Source organism: Nanorana parkeri, unplaced genomic scaffold (assembly GCF_000935625.1).
Source record: "Nanorana parkeri isolate BGI_ZX_2015 unplaced genomic scaffold, ASM93562v1 scaffold357, whole genome shotgun sequence".
In the NCBI taxonomy this organism is placed as follows: domain Eukaryota; kingdom Metazoa; phylum Chordata; class Amphibia; order Anura; family Dicroglossidae; genus Nanorana; species Nanorana parkeri.
In genome coordinates, this window is record NW_017306625.1 from 806,371 (window position 1) to 829,587 (window position 23,217).

Genomic DNA, 23,217 nt, shown 5'->3' on the forward strand with positions numbered 1-23,217 from the left:
CTGTTTTATCTTTTAACTTTACTTCGCTATACTTTACTGCACTTCTGCATCTTTGTTTCTTTCCTACAAAAAAGTACTCCATGGAACTACTGATAACAATATAAGTATAAACCTGTTTGCTGAAATTGCTCATTTCCATTCATTCTTTTTTTCTGTTTTTATATTCTACTTGTTCATTTTAAATATGTACTTTCTACAGAAATGCGATGTACTTTGGGAAGATTTTCACCAAAAATTAGTGGATGGGGCCTTGTTAACACTTGATACATATCTAGGACAGTTTCCTGAAATAAAGGTATGTTACATATATGATATGATGAAATGTTTTTGAAAACATATGATCAGCTGAGGACTGTTGGTTTCTAGTATGTGAATGTAATCAGAAGTAAAAGTTTTATTTCAGGAGCATTTTTTAGTAGCATCATGGGCTAATAACAACTAGTATAAAAACCATAAGGTTTATTCATTAAGTATGAAGTGCAGAGATGAAATGCAATTGCAATAACCCCCTAGGTGAGATGAATGATAAATTGAGGTTTCCATGGGTAACTGCAGTTGCACTGCACAACATTTGTTCCAAATGCATGCAAGTAAAAAAAATACCTGGGTCTCCACCTAGTATTCTATCAATGGGGCTTTCTCTGACATAATCGGCAGGACTTCTGATCTCCACACTAGTTCTGGATCAGTAACTCAGGAAGTACTGAAGGCGAGGATCAGAATGATTGCCAGGCAACTGGATGTTTTTTGCAGGAGGTCAACAAAGGCCACCTGATTCTCATTTCTTTTGAACTTCTCTTCACCTATTACATCAAACTGTACCAAAGGTATGTTATATAGGTTATTCACAAAAAAACAAGGACTAAAGTCTTGTTCATACGGTTGCTATATGCAGGCTGGAATCCAGAAACTATGGTATTTTACAAGTGTTCCTCCAGTTGCCTCCACAACAGGGCCCACCATGCCTATGGTGGATTTCAACAAGAGGTTTTGGAAACAGTGCATACAGTGTTCAACACGAGTGGTGTTGTGAATGAAGTCATTAAGCACTGCTAATTTGAACAAAACCTAAAAGAAAATACAATTTACTGGTTAATAAGTCCTAACCCTTCATTTGAACAATCCTGGCAGGTTCATTTAGTCTTCACACACAATTCAGGAAACAAACTGGCAAGTTTGCCTGCCTGAACCTCCACCTTATACTAGTAAATAAATAAACTGGCACAATGACAATTCCCCTTCTTGTAAAGACTGTGCAGGGGATTCTGGGTGACATAATTGACCTAATATGGCCATAACCATATTTGGTCAATGACCTCAGCCAGCTTCCCTGTCTGGTTTGGTGACATACAACAGCTGGCTGGGGGACTGTCATTTGCAATGGAAATAGCAGTGGCTGAACATCGCCAGGTGTGACGGGTTGTTGTGCCGGCAGATCATTGTGATTGATATGGATCAACATTGCTGGATGACATAATTGACATTGGATTACATTGGGGAACATTGTATCTTTGTTTGTGAATAAGGGACACAAGGTATAATGTACCCCATACCTATTCATCTGGGTGATATCTAGGAGCTCTCATTTTGTAATAGAGGCTTTCAGATTCTCATAAGACCCCATGCATACCCCATGTTCCCTTTTGGTGACAGGATATGCGGATGAGATGCCTTGCAGGGGAAGGCCTTGCTAACCACCCCCAACCCGTTGCAAAGTGACTTCCAATATTTGAGGCATGTGTTCTGATTTAGTGGAGGTGCACGCTTGCTGCCAGCCTTTCAGCCTTTCCTTAATGCATGCCTGGATAAGGATCTTTTATTAACTTTTTTTAGGTATTGCATGTCATTTGTTTTTTTAATTGTACTGGCCTGTTAAGGAAATAAAACAAGCAGTCAAAAAACAGTATGGTGGCCCCCATAAACCCCCTTACCAGTCTTTTCCAGACTTTATGCAAGGTCAGGAAAGAGGGGAAAGCGAGCATGTGTGCAACCTTGTTCTCAGATGTTGAATTGACAAGGCCCTCATCCCCACATTCTGTCCCTCACAGGTGATGTGGTAGTCTGCAAGGGTGACATATTGGAATTTGGAAGCCCTCTTTAGAATCAAAGGAGGCTCCAAGATATCCACCCACCCCCTAGCATAGTATAGTACTGCTTGTTACTCAATCACATACAAAAAGGGAAAATTAAATATAAACATCCACACCATAAAAAAGTCCTTTATTGGGAAAATTTAATAAAAAAATAAACAATCTCTCTCTGATGTAAATTCAGCAACAGTCACGTTTTCCAGTGATGCAGACCAAAATCAGTACAACAGCAAAAATGTTCCCAGCACACTCACCAGCCAGCATGCACAAAATCCTGTCTAACTGCTAAGGTTAAAAACAGAGGTTTTAGATACACGTCTTCTGCAGAATATGTGAAAACCGCACTGCCTCGTCAAGGCCCCTCCGCGTAGTGCGGTCCCAACTCCAACCCATGAGAGTATCCATCTTGGAGCACATGTAGCAAAAGATAAAATTGGGTGCAGGTTCGCCAGGAGGCAGCCCAACCTCCTTAAAGGCACAGGGCACAGCAAACTAACTATGCTACCAAGGATATGCATCTGTGGTTGGAGAACCGAAAGCCCTGCAATGTAAATGGGACAGGCAGGGTTACCAGGTATTCATTATACATAAGGAAGGGAAGAGGAATGCAAAATGTAAATGTTTTTAATTGGATTACATACACTTTAAATTGATTTCGTCATATGTGAAGCTTTCATAGCTGTAAGATGTACTGAGTTAGGAACTTGGTAAAGTGCTCTATGTCTGTAGATAATTATTTCAAATGGTGACACACTGAATCTCTAGAAATACATTTTCAGAAGAAATCTCTAAGCTGACAGACATGGATGTACAAGGTTATTTGATCTTATAGATGAACTGTTACTCTAAAGGAAAACTAGAGTCGGTAACAATTATAGATATAAATGTAACTTTCTGTAAATTTCTCTTCTTTCAGTTCTTTCTGCCTCTCCCAGAAGTCTGCACAGAGCTATAGGTTAAATAACAGCCAGACTGTGGCATACAATATTTAATCAACAGCAAAATGCCTTCTCAATTTTTCTGCATGCTTGTGTATAACTGTTATCTTACACCAGCAGAAGCATGGTGCTATAAACTCCTGTCAATGTGACATTTTGATGTTGTACATAAATATAGTGCAGTCTGGTGATAGGATAGAAGTAGGACACTGGTGTTGATTAAACCTGGCCAAGCAATGATTTTCCTGAGCATTTGCACGCTGATTTGATTTGTTTAGAATCATGTCAGTCAAAAAAACAAACAATCATGATTCATGAATTATGTGATTATGTGATGTGGGAATATATTTAAGTAAATCATAACATTAAGTAAATCATAACATTTTGTTGATTTGTGAATCGATTTACTAATCAGTGCTGGACTTTGAGGCCTCCTAACCTATGTGACTGCTAGTCCAGGAGCAGCATTTACATCAGTGTCAAAGTATAGGTAGATAAAATGAAGTCTACCTTATTTCAGTAACATAGCAGGATGATGACTGTTTAAAGTGAAAGTCAAATCCATGTTTATAAACACTGACAGAGAGCAGTAAGAACTTGACTAGGGTATTAAAGATTAGTCATGGGCTCGATGTTCGAGTCAAACCACAGTTCAACTCGAACTTCGCTAGTTCGTGTGTTCATCGAACACACAAACTGTCAGGGCATTCATTGGAGTGTATTGGAGAGCCCTGATTGGGTAAAGCAATGCACCTGACCACAGGTCAGGTGCAAGACTTTGCCAAATCATGGCACAGGGCTCTGTACTGTATATAGTATTATTTTCTGTGCTATATATTTACTGTCTTTTTTTGTGTGTGTGTCAGTAGCGTCACTTGTGTTTCTCCTGCGTCACCGGTGTTCCCATTTTAAAAAAAATTATATTTTATTATTTTTACTTTTTTTTTTTTCAGCAGCAGGTTATTTTGCTGCCTCATTGATGTTCCCCCTTCCATGTCACAGGTGTTCCAGTTTAAAAAAATAATAATTTGTTTTTCCTTTTTTTAAAATAAGGGAAGGTAATAACTGGGAAACCCGGGAGTGGGTGCCTGTGCCAGTGTATAAACTATTAGTTTCCTCTATTGAGGGGGATAGCTCCATCAAGGCAGCAAAATCATTTCTAGTAATAGCTTAAACAAAGGAGCTAAAAGATTGGAGTCATGTCTAGAACTATAGCATCAGATCTATCAAGAGCCCATAATTCATTTGGTATTGCCGTACTGTATTCAGTGCTTGCTTTTCCTTAAAAGTGATGCAATCTCTTGAAAGACCCATTGAGCCAAAAATTATCTTCTGTCAGGAGTTCTGGGGAAATTCCTCTGCTCTAAAACAGTTTTGTCTGTACCGGTGTGTTCTAAACAATCAGATGTGGGCTGCCTATCTGTGTCCTAAAAATACAGTACCCTATATGTACCTCCTCACGTTCAGTGTCTGTCTAATCTCTCACTTACTCTGATCCATCCATCCATCCAAAGGCTGTGCACAACCTCCCACGGGCTAAGGACAGACCCCCTCCTTTTCTGGGAGTGGATAGCTCACTACTACATTATTTTCTAATTAACCCATACTCGCCCTGCTCAGACCTTTTAAATCAACTTGCAATACCTACGAAGTACGACGGAGTGCACAGCGATATCTCAGTGTTTGCTGACGATACCAAAATTGGGAGGGTAATAGAAACAGACCAAGATAGTGTAACATTGCAGGAGGACCTGGATAAAACAGGGGAGTGGGCAACTATGTGGCAGATGAGGTTTAATGTCGATAAATGCAAAGTTATGCACGTTGGGAGCAAAACTAGGCAAAGGGGTTATACAATTATGGGTATGCCGCTAGGGAAGACGGAAATGGAGAAAGATTTGGGGGTCATTGTAGACCACAAACTGAATAATAAATTACAGTGCCAGGTTGCTGTAAGCAAAGCTAGCAGAATCCTGCCCTGCATCAAGAAGGGAATGTTTTCCAGGGATAGGTCTATAATTTTGGCACTTTACACAACAATGGTTCGGCCCCACCTGGAGTATGTGGTGCAGTTTTGAAAGAAAGGATGTCCTTGAACTGGAGAAAGTCCAGCGGAGGGCGGCCAAACTCATCAAGGGGATGGAGGACCAGAGCTATGAGACAAGGCTACTAAATTTAAACATGTTTACATTGGAAGTAAGGAGATTAAGGGGGGGCATGATTTTCATGTACAAATTGTTCAATAGTCATAGCAACATTAGCAAAAAACTCTTTAAGATTAATTCCATAACAAAGACTAGAGGCCACCACCTAAAACTGGTAGAAAATAAATTCAAACACAAGGGGCGGAGGGGGTTCTTCTCAGTTCGCGCGGTTAGGGTCTGGAACTCGCTGCCTCAAGCGGTAATTTCCGGGATTAGTCTGGAATCATTCAAGAAGCTTTTGGACGACTTCTTGAGGGACCGTAATGTATAAGGGTACAGGTACTCTTAAGAATGAAAACACTCATGGACCTATACACACACACACACACAATAGGTTGGACTTGATGGACTTATGTCTTTATTCAACCTCAAATACTATGTAACTATGTAACTATGTAACACCTGAGAGCTAAAGAGTAACACCTGTGGCATTGCTGGGACTTATTGTGCCACTGGTATGGTACTGGTATGCCACAGACTTGACCACACACACAGTAATTACAATCCTCGCTGTCGTTCAGGATGACCCTGAACTGCTCACCAGAATGTAATCACAGAGTCACACAAATGTCTGCCCAAGGCAGCCACAGTTCATTAAGATAACTTAGTTTCACTTGATACAACAACTTCAAAGAAGAAACAATTAACAGTGCAGGATTTATACAACAAAGGTCTGCTTTGTGAAGCTGGGTTATATTGCAGCTAGACACTCATGAAACCTCATGACACAGAGTACAGTAAGCAAAAAGGTTGCCTACCAGGCGCCTTTCGCCTGTCTCCCAGATTCCATATCGGGTGGGTTCATTCAGCTGTGCCGTTTCCGTGTTCACTCCTGGCTCAGAGCTTTGCCCAGTTGTTTTCAACAGATTGTTTGTTGTATAAAAAGGTAGCCAATCTTTTTTATGTGTGAAACAATTAACAGTACTTCACCTGTATCTTACCAAACTTGTTGCCCATAACTTTCATAAATAAGAAGGTTAGTAAAGAATCTGGAAGGGTATATCAATAAACAGAAGTTCTCCACTTGCATTTCAGAGGACCTGGGTCAACAGCTTGATCCTAGCCGGGGTCTGAGGGTGTCTTGTGAACTTCCACAACGCGCTTTCAAAAACTTTAAATCAACAAACATTAAACACCAACATTGAACAGGCAGATTAGATAACAACTAACAGACAAGCGAAGCAAAGCTCATGGAACAAGAATTGAAGACTAGCAGCACGATGTACAATATAACTAATTAACTATCCTAACAAAACAAGTTTCCTCTGTGCTTTCGCAGCAGCCGCTCTGTATTTCCCAGATGCTTCCAAAGCATCTATTATAGCTGACACTACTCCAACATATATAGCTCAATGTATCTCCAGAGCAAGGTGAGAGCAAAAAGTAGAATAAAACAGCTACTCATCCAGCTGTGGAGATCCTACTGCTGACACCAAGTTGTTTGGGTCCCTCAGGAAAGTGACTCTGAAGGGACTCGAACCCTTAGTAGTGGGCCTCGAGCCCACGCCTCCTGGTAGGACTTAGCTTGTTAAGATTTCCCGGGATTCAATCGTGCTGCCAGCTACAGACAAGTACTTGGTAATAAAGAGTCACACCAAATTGTGTATTCACTCTATATTCAAAGGTTTATTGTTAAAACAGATCAATAAAATTCATGCACGTATACAAAACTAATCATGATAGTAAGGATCATGAGACAACCTTGGGGGGATTTGCAAAGTAAACAAGCAAAGACATCTCAAACTGGTTTCTGTAGAATATACTAAAAAACACAATTTTGCTTGCTCAGGCATTAACTATGTATAACCCAGAAACAAGCAACTGAAATGAATCACCCTTTCAATATCAATAAACTTAGGAAACCGATCCCATCCCATCCCATTGAGGCAGCCTCAACCTGAACCTTTTTTCAGTCATGGCACTCTTATCCCAGGTAGGGGTCTGGTATGGATTTTAAGGAGGGACCCCATGCAAAAACACAGAAATGGGGTTCCTTCTTTGCCCTAGAGTCCCCCCATTCAAATCAGCAGCCCCTTTCACATTAAAACCCTCTACCCTTTCACGTCAGAATCCTGCCTTCCACCCTAGGAGCCCTCCTTCACATCAGAAGCCTCTCCCCTTTCTCATCAAGAGCTCTCTTCACCTCAGAATCCCCCCCCTCCACATCAGGTGCCCTCTTCACATTAGATAAAGCATAGTAGATCCCATCACACTCCTGACTGGTTTAATCGAGCCAATGTAGGAAGGTTGGGGGGTTCTGGAAGTGACCACGGATGCCTGTGCATACCAAACGTAATAGACCAAAAGTCACTCGCACTCCAATGCAAATCGAAGTCAATCGCTTTTATTGACCATGGTGATGTCACATTTAACAAAAAGCCACGTTTCAGAACCATCTCCATGGTCAATAAAGAAGATTGACTTCGATTTGCATTGCAGTGCGAGTGGCTTTTGGTCTCTTCACATTAGAAGCCCCTTTCACAGCAGGCCCCCCCCCCTTTACATGAGATCCCTCTTTTCAGAGTCCATCCATTACATCAGAGTTCCCCATCCACATCAGAAGCCTACCTACAAAATTGAAAAGGCATGATGCTGAGTGAAAATTTCATGGCATTACTGAGAATGGCAGAAGGCACCCCATGGTGCCACAGCATCTTGGCTGAGAAAGGCTGTAATAAGTTATATTGTTCAGCTGGATCAAGAATATACCATCTGTGGTTCATTATGCTAATAAACATTAAAATATCCCCTCGACTTTAAAGGAGAACTATGAGGTAAGTGTTTTTCCCCTTAGTTCTCCTAAGGGTCACAGGAGGACACAAACTAGCATCCTCCCGTGACCCAAAGCTCAGTATACCGTGTGCTACAGCTCGCAGTATACTGAGACTTCCGCAGCCGGGACGGATCCTGACATTACTGTCGAGATCCACCCAGCTGCATGATTGACAGCTGGCTCTGCATATCTAGAGGCAGAGCCAGCTGTGCCTGCCCCCTCCCCCGTCCGTTCCACCAGTCAGCACTGGAGGATCGGGGAGGGGGGGAATCCCTGCAGGGAGCCGTGAGTGACAGTCACGGCTCTCTGCAGGGACATGATCGAGATGTGAGCGAGTGACGGTATGTGTTCGCTCACTTACCGATCTATTGAGCTGACGTGTCACGGTTTCAGTGTCACACGTCGGCTCGTACTATGAGAATTAATGAAAATCATTCACCTCATAGTTCTCCTTTAATGTCTTACCCCGTCACTTTGGCAAAGAATATAACATCTGTGGTACGTTATATTATTAAACAAAGAAAATATGTCATGCAAGGTTGTAGTTAAAATAATAACAGTGCATGAGTATGAGTAATACAAATCACCATCATATTTAAAACAACAATGTACACTTATCAGAGATGCCCAGTGTAAAATGACCAGCTTAGTATTTAGTACTATTGTCTGATTCACTAAATTATGCTCTAGCTTAAATGGGTGTTAAAAATAGCTACACTTTAACCTTTGAATGTCTTGATGAATCAGCTCTATATTCTCTTTTGTGTGGAAGGATATGGTAATTAGTGTGCTACATCACATTGTAAGTAATATTATTAAGTACAGTAACCAAACAGCTCTGAAGAGAGGACTACCCATTAGGTTCTGTACATTAAACAGGATCTTTTAAATATGTGCAGAAACAGGTGTCCCCCTTAAAAAAAAAGAAGGAAATTACCCTTCAGGACCTGTCACCAAAAAAAGTTTGCTGATTTATAAGAATAATATGTGTTTGCCAAGTTTCAGGGCAACCTATAAAGCAGTAAATGTGACTTTAACCAACGATTCCCTGGTGGTGAATCATTCACTCTATATTAACCATATTCAGGACCCACATGTTACATCCTCTCCATGTCCAGGCCATTTTATAGTTTGACTGAGAACTTCTCGGTCATGCAACACTGTACTCAAATAAATTTTCAGACATCCCAAGTCTCCCGGACGTTCCGGGAGTCTCCCGCTATTAGATAGCGGCTCCCGGATGACCGCAAGAGAGACATTTTATCCCGGAAAGGACTGAAACCTTTCCAGGTCTGCTGCGCTCACTAGTTCGGCTTCTGCTGACTATGAATAAAGTTTAAGTTGTAAGAGAAAAAAAACGTTCGTGCCTGCAATGTTGTTATTAATTAAATAATGTTTTTATTTTATTTGTTTTTCATTTGTGATTATTAACATTATATGCTGCTGCTGTCAATCAGCAGAGGTGGACCTGAGGTGCTCCTCTGCTGATTGACAGCAGCAGTGGGTGGGTACAAGAGCGAGCCTGCTATTGGCTATTGCAATTTGAAATAACCAATAGCAGCCTAGCTATTCATTCCCCTGCTATTTAGGGTTTTTTTATTCTGACGGTGGCCGACGGCCGCTGTCAAAAATAAAAAAAACACAGAGAAGGTACCTCCCTGAAATAAGGTTTTGCAGGTTGGGATGTCTGCATTTTCTATAATTTTTTGAGACATATGAGAGCTTTCTTTTGGAGGTAATTTTACTTTCTACTACATAAAGGAAAAAAAAGAGACCAGACATAATTTTTGGGGGAAATGAAGAAACGTGCTTATGGTGAGGATGTTAAATGTTACCACAAGAAACTTGGTAATGCACTGGATACAATAAATGTACAGGTCATACACAGAGACAGGAGTGGGTGGAGGGTGTTAATATACAGATTACATACAGTGGGAGGCTGGAGATGAAGATACAGATGTGTAGGATAAAGAAGGCGAAGGGGTTAATATACAAGTCACATCAGAGACAGAATGTAGCTGACATATGCAAGAGAGGATGAGAAGGTGAAAGGGTTAAACATGATCCACAACCTTTATTATTTTCGCTGCCGCCGCTTGTTTTTCTCAGGAACTATAATTCATTAGCTCTTATTCTTATTATTCTTATTATTCCAGGACTTCTCTAGAGTCTCTCCCATCCTCTGGAACTCTTTACCCCAACCTGTCCGTCTATCTCCCACCTTGACTGCCTTTAGGCATTCCCTAAAGACTCATCTCTTCAGGGAAGCCTATCCCACCTCAACCTAACCACTGAACCTTCACACTCTCACATAATTCATTCCCACAGCTACCTCATGTATCATTTCCTCCTCCTCTTTTAGATTGTAAGCCCTCAGGGGCAGGGCCCTCCTTACCATCTTGTCTTGAATTGTATTGTAACTATGTCTTCCTTACATTGTAAAGCGCTGCGCAAACTGTTGGCGCTATATAAATACTATGTAATAATAATAATAATTCTCTCCCCTTCCTCTGTTGTAAGAGAAAGGGGAGGTCTTAATAATGTGCACATTATCATGTGCTCAATAAGCTGACAGATCACACCAATTTCAGAACACAGAGCTGCTCTGATCAGATCTGTGCCTGTAGCTAACGCTCTCCACTGTCTAAAGACAGTGGCAACAGCAGCTTGTGCATGTGCTGTGAATGCATACAAGTGTAGATGGGAGGATGTACATGTATTTACAGTTGGACTAACTGTGGCACCCACTTGCCATTTTATTTACATTTACTGCTTTATAAATATGCCCCATTGTCTCAAGTAATAGAACAATATAACACAACATTCTTTCTGTATACTCCCATGTTGAATAAAACCTAAGCTAGGCAGGAATTTTTTAATTGCTCAATACCCTGAGGTTAACCTTGGCAGTCACCTTATTTGCTCCAGACTGATTTCAGTGTACTGTTGAAACATTTAAGGACTTATTTTTACATTGCTGAGTGATTTTGAATCTCCTTTTACATTTTGGCCTAATTCTAATCTATAAGTGTGGATTACTTTAGAAAAAGTCAGCAGAATTGCTGGTTACTGAGCAGTGGAAGTCTGCATTTAAATAGTAACAGTGAATTTCGCAGCTCCCTTTTCTGTTCTTTAACCACTTCAAGACCAGGTGTTTAGACCCCCTTCCTGGCCAGGCCATTTTTCAGTGTTCAGCGCTGCAGTCCTTTGACTGACGTTTATTCCGTCATGCAACGCTGTACTGAAATGAATTTTATACCATTTTTTGGGGACAGATAGGGATACCATCTGTTTATTCACTTCAAATGTTTGATAATATTTTTATTCTAGACATTTTTTCTTTTTTAAGTTAGCAAATAGATACACTGTAGTTTTGGCTTTAATTCTGCAAAGAGCAGGAGTTCCTGAAAAAACCAAACCTGCCTTTCCAGAAGATTCATTTTTCAGAAACACCAGCCCGATGATGATGAGGCTCAGAGGCCAAAACAGTACTGGCAGTTAGCTGCTGCTGTGATTAAATACTCAGTGATTGTGGGATTTACTTGAAGCTAAACTCCAAACTCCACAGCACAGTTGGGCACATAGCACTACGTTCTCTATTACAATTAAGTAATATACCATTGACATGACCCTGTCCCCAGGTAATTAGACAGTGGAGAAGCAACACCAGACTGATGAGGTAATCTCTCTGGTTGATCTCTGCTCTTATCAGCATTTCCTTGCTGGCACATTTGCATATAGCACATTGGGTTGGCTTTCAGTCCTGTCCCTCCTATCCCCAGTCTGAATAATGCTGTGTAATAGATTGCAAGAGGCTGATACACTCAAATTCCGGTACTTACAATAGCTGCAAGAAAATAGATTTAAAAGAGAACTGTGGAGCAAGTGCTTTTCCCCATAGTTCTCTTTAGGGTCACGGGAGGACATATACTAACGTCCTCCCGCGACCCAAAGCTCAGTATATAGCGAGCTATTTCCCACAATATACTGAGAGCACCACAGCCGAGACGGATCCCAACAACACTGTCGTGATCCACCCAGCTGTGTGAGTGGCAGCTGGCTTTGCCTAGCTAGAGGCAGAGCCAGCTGTGCCAGCCCCCTCCCCCATTTGTTCCTCCACTCAGTGCTGGAGGATCAGAGGGGTGGAATCAATGCGGAGAGCGGTGACTGACAGTCACCGCTCACTGCAGGGAGATGATCGGGAAGTGAGCAGATCGGATGCATATTTCTGATCACTTCCCGACGATCAATAGAGCCATTCTGTGATAGCTTCTTTGTCACAAGTCAGCTCTAACTATGATGATGAGTGGTAATCCTCCTTCAATGAATTATTCATGATTACAGAGCTGAGATTTACACAGAGCTGATGTATTAATGATTACAGAGCTGAGATTTTCACACCTTTGCCACACAGCATAGTTGTGCTGATGTAACTACTATCTCTCCTGCAATTAAGCAATATACTGCTGACACCACCCTTCCCCAGCTTGTTGACTGGACAGTAAGGCTGATGATGTCCTCCCTTTGCTCAGTCAACTCTCTGCACCTCTAAGCATGTTCCTTGTGAGCACATTTGCATGAGATTGGCTCTCAGTCCTGCCCTTTCCACTGCTGTATAATGGATTGCATAACGTTGAGATAAAGTCAACCTCTGGTACTTATACTAGCTGCTAAAAAATACAAAAGCCATTGTTTTCTCTATAAAAGAAAAAAAAAATACATTCAATGATTTATATAATGGAAGCTTAAAGGGAATGCATATTCTATGATGTAAATAATGATATCACTATGTTGATGTTTATTATTAACTTTATTTTTATGTATGGTTTTTAATTATATATTAGGCAGCTATATTTTCCATATTTGCTCATCACATACTTTGCTCTGTTTCCTGCTTTGCAGTAATCCCCAGTGGTTGAGAGCTCAGTAGAAAGATACACAGTTCCTCCACGGCTGCAGGGGGAAAAACATACACTGGTGCCCGTCGGCTGGAGCACGTCCACACTCCAGCAGTAACTGTTATCTGAATGAAAGAAAAGTATCTCTGTATCTCACTTTCTGATATTGTATTGTAGTTAGTAAAGATCACACAGCAGCAATAGCCCCACCTCAGGTCTGCCCACACTGACACGTTTCACCCAATCTGGGCTTAGTTGTAGAGATGGGACCTGGGGTAGGCCTCACATATACCAATAGGTTCAGATACTCTTCATTAAACTGTTACAGAGTAGAACCAATATCAGGTAACCAATAGCAACTCAACATTTATTTTTTATTGATTTTAATAAACTGGTAGCTGGCTAATTACCATGGATTATTGCATGATACAAATCGATATTTTTTGTTTATTGCTGTTCATTTTACACCTGAAGAAAAGAAAGACTGGATTTTCCACCATTATGGATCATTAACACAGATGATTTAGATCATTTGGCCACCAAAAGATTCCCTTTGACGAGTATGTAACCACACATCCAAATTGTTACATGCAAGTAGGGACAGATGAGCAGCCCTTGACGCAGACAGATTGCATCCAGGTAACGATCAGAAAATGATGAGCACTCACAGGATTCAAAGCATTAGTTCTTGTTCCTTTTTTATTGTTATTGAACATATGCCACATGCGTCATTAAAGCCAACATTACGGGGCCACACATGGTCCCGTCTTCAGGGCAACATAGTGACATGTATACAGCAAAACATGCACACATACAAATGTCACTATGTCGCCCTGAAGAAGAGACCCTGAATGAACCCAAAATGTTGGCTTTAATGACGCATGTGACATATGTTCAATAACAATAAAAAAAGGAACACAAATTCATGCTTTGAGTCCTGTAAGTGCTGGTGATTTTCTGATCGGTACTTTGAAGACACATGGCGCCATCAGTGTCATCACTGCGAGCACCATGATGAATAATTTAATGGTTATAGCACCGTATGGAGCAGCATCTATCAACCTATCATTGCTGTATACAGGCTGCTCTCCATGGCTGTTCACATAGACCTGTGCAGTCCACCACAGTGAACTGCTGATTCATTGTGACATATGGCCCAATTCGGAGTGAGAACAAAAAGTGACAATAAACTCTAGTTTCTATTAGGTGTAAACCAATAAGACTGGTTCAATTTTTCAAAGCAGTTTTAAAATATGTAATAGTTTAGCTGTATATGTTTGGTATGTGCAGGCTTTTTTGTCATTATATTTACTATAGAAATAATAAATTGAATTCAATTTGTCAAAAATAATTAACTGAAATAGTCATCTTTTTATAGAATCGAATAGCCAAAAGAAGCCGAAAACTGGTTGATTATGACAGTGCAAGACATCACTTGGAATCATTACAGAACTCCAAGAGAAGAGATGATGGTAGAATTACTAAGGTAAGCAAAAAAGTATATTTAGTCAGTAAAGCTCCACAGTAAAGGTAAACAATTTTTATTTGACATTAACATAATGTTACCAAGTTTTCAAAATGAAATCCTAGGACGCCATACTGACCACACCTACTTTTAACCACACTACCAAAACACAAACAGGGTTATTCACAAACGGGTGAAGAGTTTGGAGAAGGCAGGAGAAGTGAGCAACCCAGGTCAAAATAGCTAATTTGGAAAAAGTCTCCAATTTGGCTCACTTTCCAGTTCAGCTATGTTGTCCTAGATTGTTCCCTACTCCTGCCTTCTCCAAACTCTACAACCTTTTGTAAATAGCCCTGAAAGTGTAACCAAGCCACATCCTTCGTTTTTAACATGTCCTCAAACAATTGGTCACAGACTTTTAGAACAAGAGGCAATTAAGATATAAAGACAAAATAAACATTTAAAATAAGTAAAATGCTGCACACTGAACACCTGTTGGCATAGCTAATAAAGTGTCACTTCACAGTGAATGGGTTTTAGTGTGGGAGTACACGGTACAAGCCAAACACATGAAATGCCCTAATAAAAAGTAAGGAAAGTTTTAAAAAAATTATAAAATATAATAATACAAAGAGTTCAGAGGTCGTAGTATATAAGGCAGTGTTCAGAGATCAGTAGTATGTAACGCAGATTTCAGGAGACAGTAAGTAACTCAGAACTCAGGGGACAGTAGTAAGTAATGCAGAGTTCAGAGCTTAGTAGTTAGTAATACAGAGTTCAGGGGACAATATTAAGTAACACAGAGTGCAGGGGCAGTAGTAAGCAATGCAGAGTTTAGGGGTCAGTAGCAAAGCAGGGTTCAGGGGACAGTAGTAAGTAACGCAGAGTTTAGGGGATAGTAGTAATGCAAAGTTCAGGGGATAGTATTAATGCAGAGTTCAGGGGACTGGAGTAAGTAATATAGAGTACAGGGGGCAGTAGTAAGCAACACAGAGTGCAGGGGACAGTAGTAAGCAACACAGAGTGCAGGGGACAGTAGTAAGTAATGCAGAGTTCAGGGAGCAGTAGTAAGTAATGCAGAGGTCAGGGGACAGGAGTAAGTAACACAGAGTACAAGGGACAGTAGTAAAGCCGAGTTCAGAGGACAGGAGTAAGTAATGCAGAGTATAAGAGAAGGAGTAAGTATCGCAGAGTTCAGGGGTCAGAGTATAATTAGAGCTGCCCATAATATTGCTGTGACAATAGCATGTATTTATAATGTACATCCCACAATGCGTTATGCAGATCCAGCACAAACACCAGTGAAGAACACGGTGCAGGCATATGAACAAATAAAGCACTCCCCAGGCAGCACAACACTCGTAGTAGGCATTCACGCAGATGGTGTGTGCCCCCTGTACTTGCAGCCACTCATTGTGCATTCACAGTTTGGGGCTGTAGGAATTGGCTGATTGTTTGATGGCAATCAGCAGCTTGGTATCATCCTCATAGAGCATAGGAGGAACATTGTCCAGACAACCCCAAGCCAACACTAATCACAGGTCCTGCCACTTGGGGGCACAGGAGGGAGGTGCTCACCCCTTTCTCTGAGTTCTAGAGGCAGCCATTACAGCATAGAGCACTTACCAAAGACCAAAGATGGCTGAGTCCTGCCAGTTTGTGTCCCTATGAATAGACACTTCTGAAGAAGTGCCTAGCAACATGCCACTTGTTGGAAAAAACTGGCAGGGTTCTACAAGGCCCCCCGCCCCGGCAGTACTTATCTGCTCCTTGCTTCCTATTTTGCCGGTTAAAGAATGGGTGTTATTATACATTTATACATAAGGTCAACAAGCGGAAAGTGATGCATTTTTTTTCATTCATCTAACATGTACCGCTTTCGAAAACATTGGTATGAAAGGCATTAATACACATAGGAGCTTATTTATTTAAGGGCTTATTTTAACAGTAACTTTGCTGCATTGCAAATATGCAATCAGACTCAGGGGAAATTTATATTCTCTGAAATTTCTTTGAACTAAATTGGGTATTTGAAGTGAATAGGCTAGCGTGTTCGATAAACAAATAAATAAATTAAGTCTGCATTATTCTTATCCACAATTAGGGCTGAGCTTCGAGCCTTTGACCAGCAAACGGCTTGTTCACCCACCTAAATCCCTGCTGCTAAAATGTAAACAAAGCAGCCACCAGGTATCCTGTCAATTAGCAGTGGCAGTGCAACATTTTCATGTAGCCTATTGTCATCGTGGCAGGCCATTGTTTATGCTGGATATACTCTACATCGCTGGATGATGTGATTGATGATGGATTTATATTGGGGGGCATTGTTTGCAGTTTTTTTTCAATAAAGGATTTTGTCGTGGTGTGTGTGTGTATTTATTTACAGTTCACGTTTTTGCAGTAAAATGCTGTAAACAATATCAAGAATATGGCTCCTATAGATTGCAATAGGGTTCAGTGATATCTTTAAGGTTATCAGCCTTTCCGCTGGATTTGCCAAAGTAACTTTACCTGGGTTGCTCATCCCTACCCAGGACCAACAAAGCAGTCATACCTAGAAAAAGATGTTTAACCGCAATGTGATTACAACAGTGACAGTACAACAAAGTACAATAAACTTCTACCCCTATACAACAGTTTATTTAAAAAATAAACAAAATAAGTGCAGAAAATATAATATACATATTAAAGTGGTCATTTAATAAAAAGGCCCATTTGTCCATTTGATACATTATTCCGATCTACACATTCTGATTCCAATGTTCTATCCAGATTAGTGTGGAGCAGTCAGCCACGTGGACACTTCTACACTTAGGGAATGTAACTTACCAGAAATTTTGCCTTCTCATATTAAAAATGTCAGATATGGCCTTGTTTATTATCATTCTACATCCTTCTTATCCTTTAGGGATTATTCAGAACCTTAGTCACAGTTTGTCATATCACTATAAATACACAGTCAATGTAGCCATAATAAAAATAATACAAACCAAGACTGTGTGGTAACTTTACTGTTAAATAGACATGTGCCATTCATTTCGGAAAGATTCATTATTTGAACAAATTTTCTGAAATTCGTACATTCGGATGCAAAGAAATAATGAATGAAAACAAATACAAATTTCTGATAACTAAAATTTCAGATGCACCTGAGTTTCTTTCCCAAATGAAGTTTTACTGTGTTAAGCATGAACTTAAAAAAAATTCCAGATTTGTGTTAGTGGTAGTATGTTCGAATTTTTGTTATGAACAAATGTTGGTCCATAACGAACATTCGTACATTTGTACATACTACTGCTAATGAAAATTTGGATTTCGTCTGAATCCCGAAACAAATTGACTTTTAGAAAAATGAAATCATAAAAAATCTGAATGAAAATGGAACAAAATAAAACAAATTTTTAGCCAACACACATGTCTACTGTTAAGGCATAAAAACACACTCCCATTAGAGTATGCTATGCTAGATTAAAAAAATTATCTGGCCATTGAATCTTTGTCGGCATTAGGGTAATAATGTTTTGTGAAAAGCAGCAGCATAAAAGTGTTTTTGTTGGCGATTCTTCCACATTATTCTGGAGGTGTCTTTTGGAACCACAACGTTTGGATGGGATTACTTTGTGAAACGGACAATTTTTATCATTTAAATCATATTTATATATTTTGGGCACTGTTTAATCGTTAGTTAGAATGTATTGCTTCTAGGAGATTGCTGTAGTTTTAGCACTGCTAGTGTAGAGGTTACCTCTTTAATAAATTAGTACACAAATCTGTTGAATTCATTGCATGCTTTTTCATGTGTTTTCTTTGGCTGCGGTGGAAGCAGGAGGGGAGAGGGAGCACTGACAAGGTGAGTATATTTGTGTCTAATAGGGAGAAATAAAAATTTTGTTTTTTAAGAATCTGAGAAGTCTTTTTATGGGTCCTGGAGCCCAGAGGCGTTGTAGAGCTTTGGGTGGGACAAAGCCTCCATTCTTATGTCCATGTCTTACCTGATAGCTAGACCTTAATTAGTCTCATTCATTTGGTATTTTTGTATGTGAGATGGCTGATGCTTAGAGCTCTTTCTCTCTCGCGCGCGCACTTTTTGCTGTGGGGGCCTGCTGCTTGGTGAAAAGGCTGACTGCTGACACAACACTAAAAGTGTGCAAGAGTTGTCTGTTTGTTTTGGCGAACTTATTAGGGGCACCCTATTAGTTAGGAAATGTAGTTAATGGTTCAGACTAATGGATGTTTTGTTTGTTTTATGATAGGGACTTGCTGAACAAAACCCTTCTGCATTGAAACTAGGTTTTTTTGCTGTCTTGCTGAATAAAAGTGCAAGACAAGCCTGCATAGACTGTTCCTGTGTTTCCTGTTGTACAAAGTGCTGGTTTCTGGCTCTCACAGGGGGGACATTCATTAGTGTATCCTCGAGACAGGGCACCATACTGGGGAATGTTAGGATACAGATTGGGAGTGGGAAGGGGTTAAAGGAGATATTAACACTTTGCCAAACACTATATTTGTAGTACAACTTTAGCAGTAAGAGTGTCATGTTGTGTTACCTATTAATCAATGAAGAAAGTTTGAAGGTTAAGTAATAACCTTTATTGGCTAACCTAATTTTTTGAAGAAGCGCACAATACCAGACAAATAAACCTTATATGTTTTGAAATCTTCCATTTTGCAAAATTTTAATTATTCAATAAAGGGTATCAGTTAAATTTCAACCTTTTAATAATTGTACTACAACCTATTTCTATGAAAATGACTGCCATCTGTCAATTTCAATGATTTCATTTCAATGATATGTGGTCACAGTTCATCTTTAGCACACAATAACCACATAGATCTTAAGTATCAGTCATTTTTTTGTTTTGTTTTTTTTAAATCATATACATTATCAAAATAAAATGGTATTTTCTCAATCGAACAGGAAGTTGTAATGACACATATAATCACATATGGCTGTTTAAAAAGTCACTCATTTTGGATGACTGCTATATCTGAGTTATCCCCATATGAATGTCAGTTTTCTATGAAGTAAAAGTAGATCAATGTGTATGGTATCATCAATGCCTGGAACTGTAGCTTCGGCTGATCCTTCGGCTCTCTTCGACTGCCGGAGCCCTTTGGTTCAGTGACAGTCGAAGCGGGCAAATGGTCTGCTGAAGGCCGGCCTTTCACCCTGCAAATGAAAGCTGGGTGGAGCTATGCCCAGTTATAATGACAGAACAGCATCCCCAACTGACCTGGGGACGCTGAACTGTCATCAAAAGTATAAAGTATATTATCCAAATGCATTTTCCAAATGCTTTTTCTGCCGGCATAAATTAATATGTAGTCAGACAGTTCTGGGACCCTGGTGCTTTCGAGTCCCGTAGTAGTTGCATAGTCTGCTACAATTATAATTAACATCAAAGTCACTTATGGGGATGTCTATACAAATATTTGCATGTCATCAGTGATAGTCCATTATCCATTGTTTATGAATTCATAATAAGCATTGATTTTATATAATGATATTATGTTTTATATAACTTTACAATGCTTGTGGCTACATCTTAAATAAATCAAATATAGCTGCTTTTGGCTCTTTTTTTATTTAAGAGATTTCATTAAACAGTGTAGTCTGGTATGAGCTGCTGTGTTTTGGCACATGATGATTTATGACACAAATTTCAATAGGAAGTGATTCGCCTGAGGCATGACTAAGCCATGTGACAATGTAAGAATAGGCACCAGTTAAACAGGCTTTCAAAGACACAAATATATATCTATTACCCATACAAGTAAAGGTTATTTATTTAAAACTGAACATCTCATACATACTTCAGAATTATGTTTAAAATGTAGAGCTAAAGACAGGATAGACATTGTTATGTGGGTCATCCTGTTGTTTACAAGGAAGCTGTATGTGATGTGAGGAGAACCACTTCATGTATCCCTATGTAAGGTGGGATAACTATGGGCTCAAAAGCAAGCAGAGGAATTAATACTAATACCAGATGGTCTAATTATTTCCCACTCTACCCAAAACTTAGAAAAAAAAAAGTTTTTGTTAATATATACTTTAAATAAGACTGTAGTGAGAATTGTTATGGTATGTTGTTATCCCTTAGTGTGTTTGCATCTACATTAAAGCCAATCTTAAAGTACATTAAAAAAGTCTAAAGTTAATAGTCCCTGGATCCCAGTGCAAAAAGGGGTTATCTTTATTTGTGAAAATTGCAGGATGGAGTGTTGGTGGGTGCTCTAACTTTATAAGTGTGGCTTGCAGAGTAATCAGCCAAGGATGTACCATGTGCAATTAAAACATTTATTTGGCTGACTTTGTGTGTAATTGTACATTCATATTTATTTTAGGCAGAAGAGGAGTTTCAAAAGGCACAAAAAGTATTTGAAGATTTCAATACAGACTTACAAGAGGAGTTACCTTCACTATGGTCCAGGTACTGGGCAATATTATTGGAATAAATGTATGCAGATAAGGTAATATGTCGTACGATATCATAATATGTGATCACATGATTACATTGTTTACTGTGAAAAGAGGTGAAATTTTCGAACTCCTGAATGTCATTTCTATGCCAGCTACATCTATTTTAGCGTTTCATTATTTCCAGTTTCCAACAAAGCTATATATGCCAACACAGAAACTCAAGAAACCTTCCTGAGATATGTACTTAGTCATCAAGTGATTATACATGTTAAATTGTTGCTTGTTCAAAGACTGTAATGAATGAAGGTTATAATATTGCCACAGGTGGCTTGCCTATGCCAGCTGCCAGGGAGGCATATTTCATTAGGCTGATACCGCAACACACTAAAAAGAAAAAACTATAGTGAAAAATGCAGAGACATTGGGGCATAGTTAATGGATTTGCTGGTTCCTACATTAAAACATTCACATGTTAGCATATACTGTATTTGTAAAGTACATGTGCCCCCACATTTACTATTTAGAAAACACATTTCCAACATTTGTGCTTCAAGGGAAAAATGATAGCTGCTGTAAGGTTCACCCTCTTTATAATAGTAAGAATGTTATATTTCCTGTGCCTTCTCTGAACATGCAGAGATAGTAAATAATTGCATATTTTAATAAAAATGCAGAATGTTGGATCTAGGGTTATATCATGTATTGTCTAACTAAATAGATTATATTATAGGCATAATAAAAATGCAATAATTACCCGTGGAGGGTGCTGATCCTGTGTTCTTATATAGGTAATTCATTTATTTTACTTTTTACCTTTGGTGAAAAGAAAAGACATTCTCTAAAGAAATGCTCATAAGGCCCCTGGCTAAGTAATTCTGGGAATGACATAGCCAGAACCCAATACCTTTCTTCCCTCCCTTCCCCTCCCTATGTTTTCTTTTTTGTCACCCTTCATAGCCCTCCCTTTATCTAACCTTCATCCCCATCTTATCTACTCCAAGAATTCTACACAGGGTCTCCGTTCAATATACACTCTACCACCTAAACACTTAAATACCATATACCACCCTATAACACTGGTATATAGACCACAACCAGACTTACATTATCTTTGCACCATCTCTTACAAGCTACACATTGATTTTAATTACTGACTTGGGGTCCTGTAATGGCCGCCAAGTGGCCACCCTTATGTACTACAACCAAAATGTGTGACATTAAAATGCTTCGGTGTAACTTGGATATGTCTGTATACCATGCATTATTTTCAATAAAAGCTATTTGGTAAAAAAATAGCTGAAGGTAAGTGAAGAGCTCTTAGCAGCTTGGGGCGCTCTCGCCGGAAAGGGGGCAGCAGGCACACCACCCCACTTGACCCAATGAGATGCCACCTGAGGCAACCATTGGCCCTGGGTAGATCACATTTCTGTTTACTGAAATCAGGTGACTGCTGGCTTCACAATGTTGTGTATGTGCATTGCTGTGCTGTGGTGCTATTTATTGTAAATGACACCCCAACACACCTGAATTACAGCACACCTCAATACACAGGGGTCTATTCACAAAGCAGCCAAAGGATCTAGCTGCAGCTACGGCTAGCTTTGGCCCCAGGACCCCTTCGGTTCAGTAGAACCGAAGGGCTGCTGTACAGGCTATTCACTATAGTCCGTACAGTTTCCGAAGTTGGCCGGGCGGCTCAGTCGAGCCGAAGGCATATGCTTCAGCTTCTAACAGCTTGGCGGAGCCAGCCGTGATGTTACGGCCGGCTGGCTCCGGCCACTTGCAGAGAGATTAGCGTCCCTGGTTACCAGCTAACCGGGGACACTGATCTCCAGACAGCCTAACTCTCCCGGGTGCTCCGGGAGTCTCCCGCTCCCGGCCGCACCAGAGAGAAACACTGCTTTTTCTTTTTTATTGTGACACGGAGCCGTTGGCTGGCGTCAGAATAAAAAAAAAATTTCACCATAGGAATGCCTTGCTAGATTCCTATTGGCTATTTAAATTTGCAATAGCCAATAGCAAACTAGCCATAGCACCCGCCCACTGCTGCAGTTCTCCATCAGGTCCCCACTAGTGATTAACAGCAGCAGAGGGCGGGTGCAATATCTAGTTTGCTATTGGCTATTGCAAATTGAAATAGCCAATAGGAATCTAGCAATGCATTCCTATGGCGAAAATTTTTTTTTTTCTCTTTTTTTTATGGCAGCAGACCTGCCGGCCAATAGAAACAAGTTGGGCGGCATCTATAAGAATAGCCTGAAAAGCAGTGAGTAGCCTGCTGGAGGTTCGGCTTAGCCGATCCAGATGTTGGATCGGCTGAGTCGAACTCCTTCTGCACTTCGGGTCGGCCGAACATGCTGAGCATGTTCGGCCAACCCGAAGCCACCTGATGTACGGCTGATTTCAGCCGATATACCGGTGAAAT

The 23,217-nt window shown here is 40.2% G+C and overlaps 1 protein-coding gene across 1 annotated transcript in view; it reads left to right on the forward strand.

Annotated features, from left to right (window-relative positions):
• AMPH (amphiphysin) overlaps positions 1-23,217 on the forward strand; it is a 171,884-nt gene that overhangs the window by 94,617 nt on the left and 54,050 nt on the right. Inside the window, exons 5-7 of the mRNA XM_018558778.1 lie at positions 200-295; positions 14,282-14,389; positions 20,717-20,802. Coding sequence (XP_018414280.1) covers positions 200-295; positions 14,282-14,389; positions 20,717-20,802 — 290 coding nt within the window. The remainder of the gene's footprint in view (positions 1-199; positions 296-14,281; positions 14,390-20,716; positions 20,803-23,217) is intronic.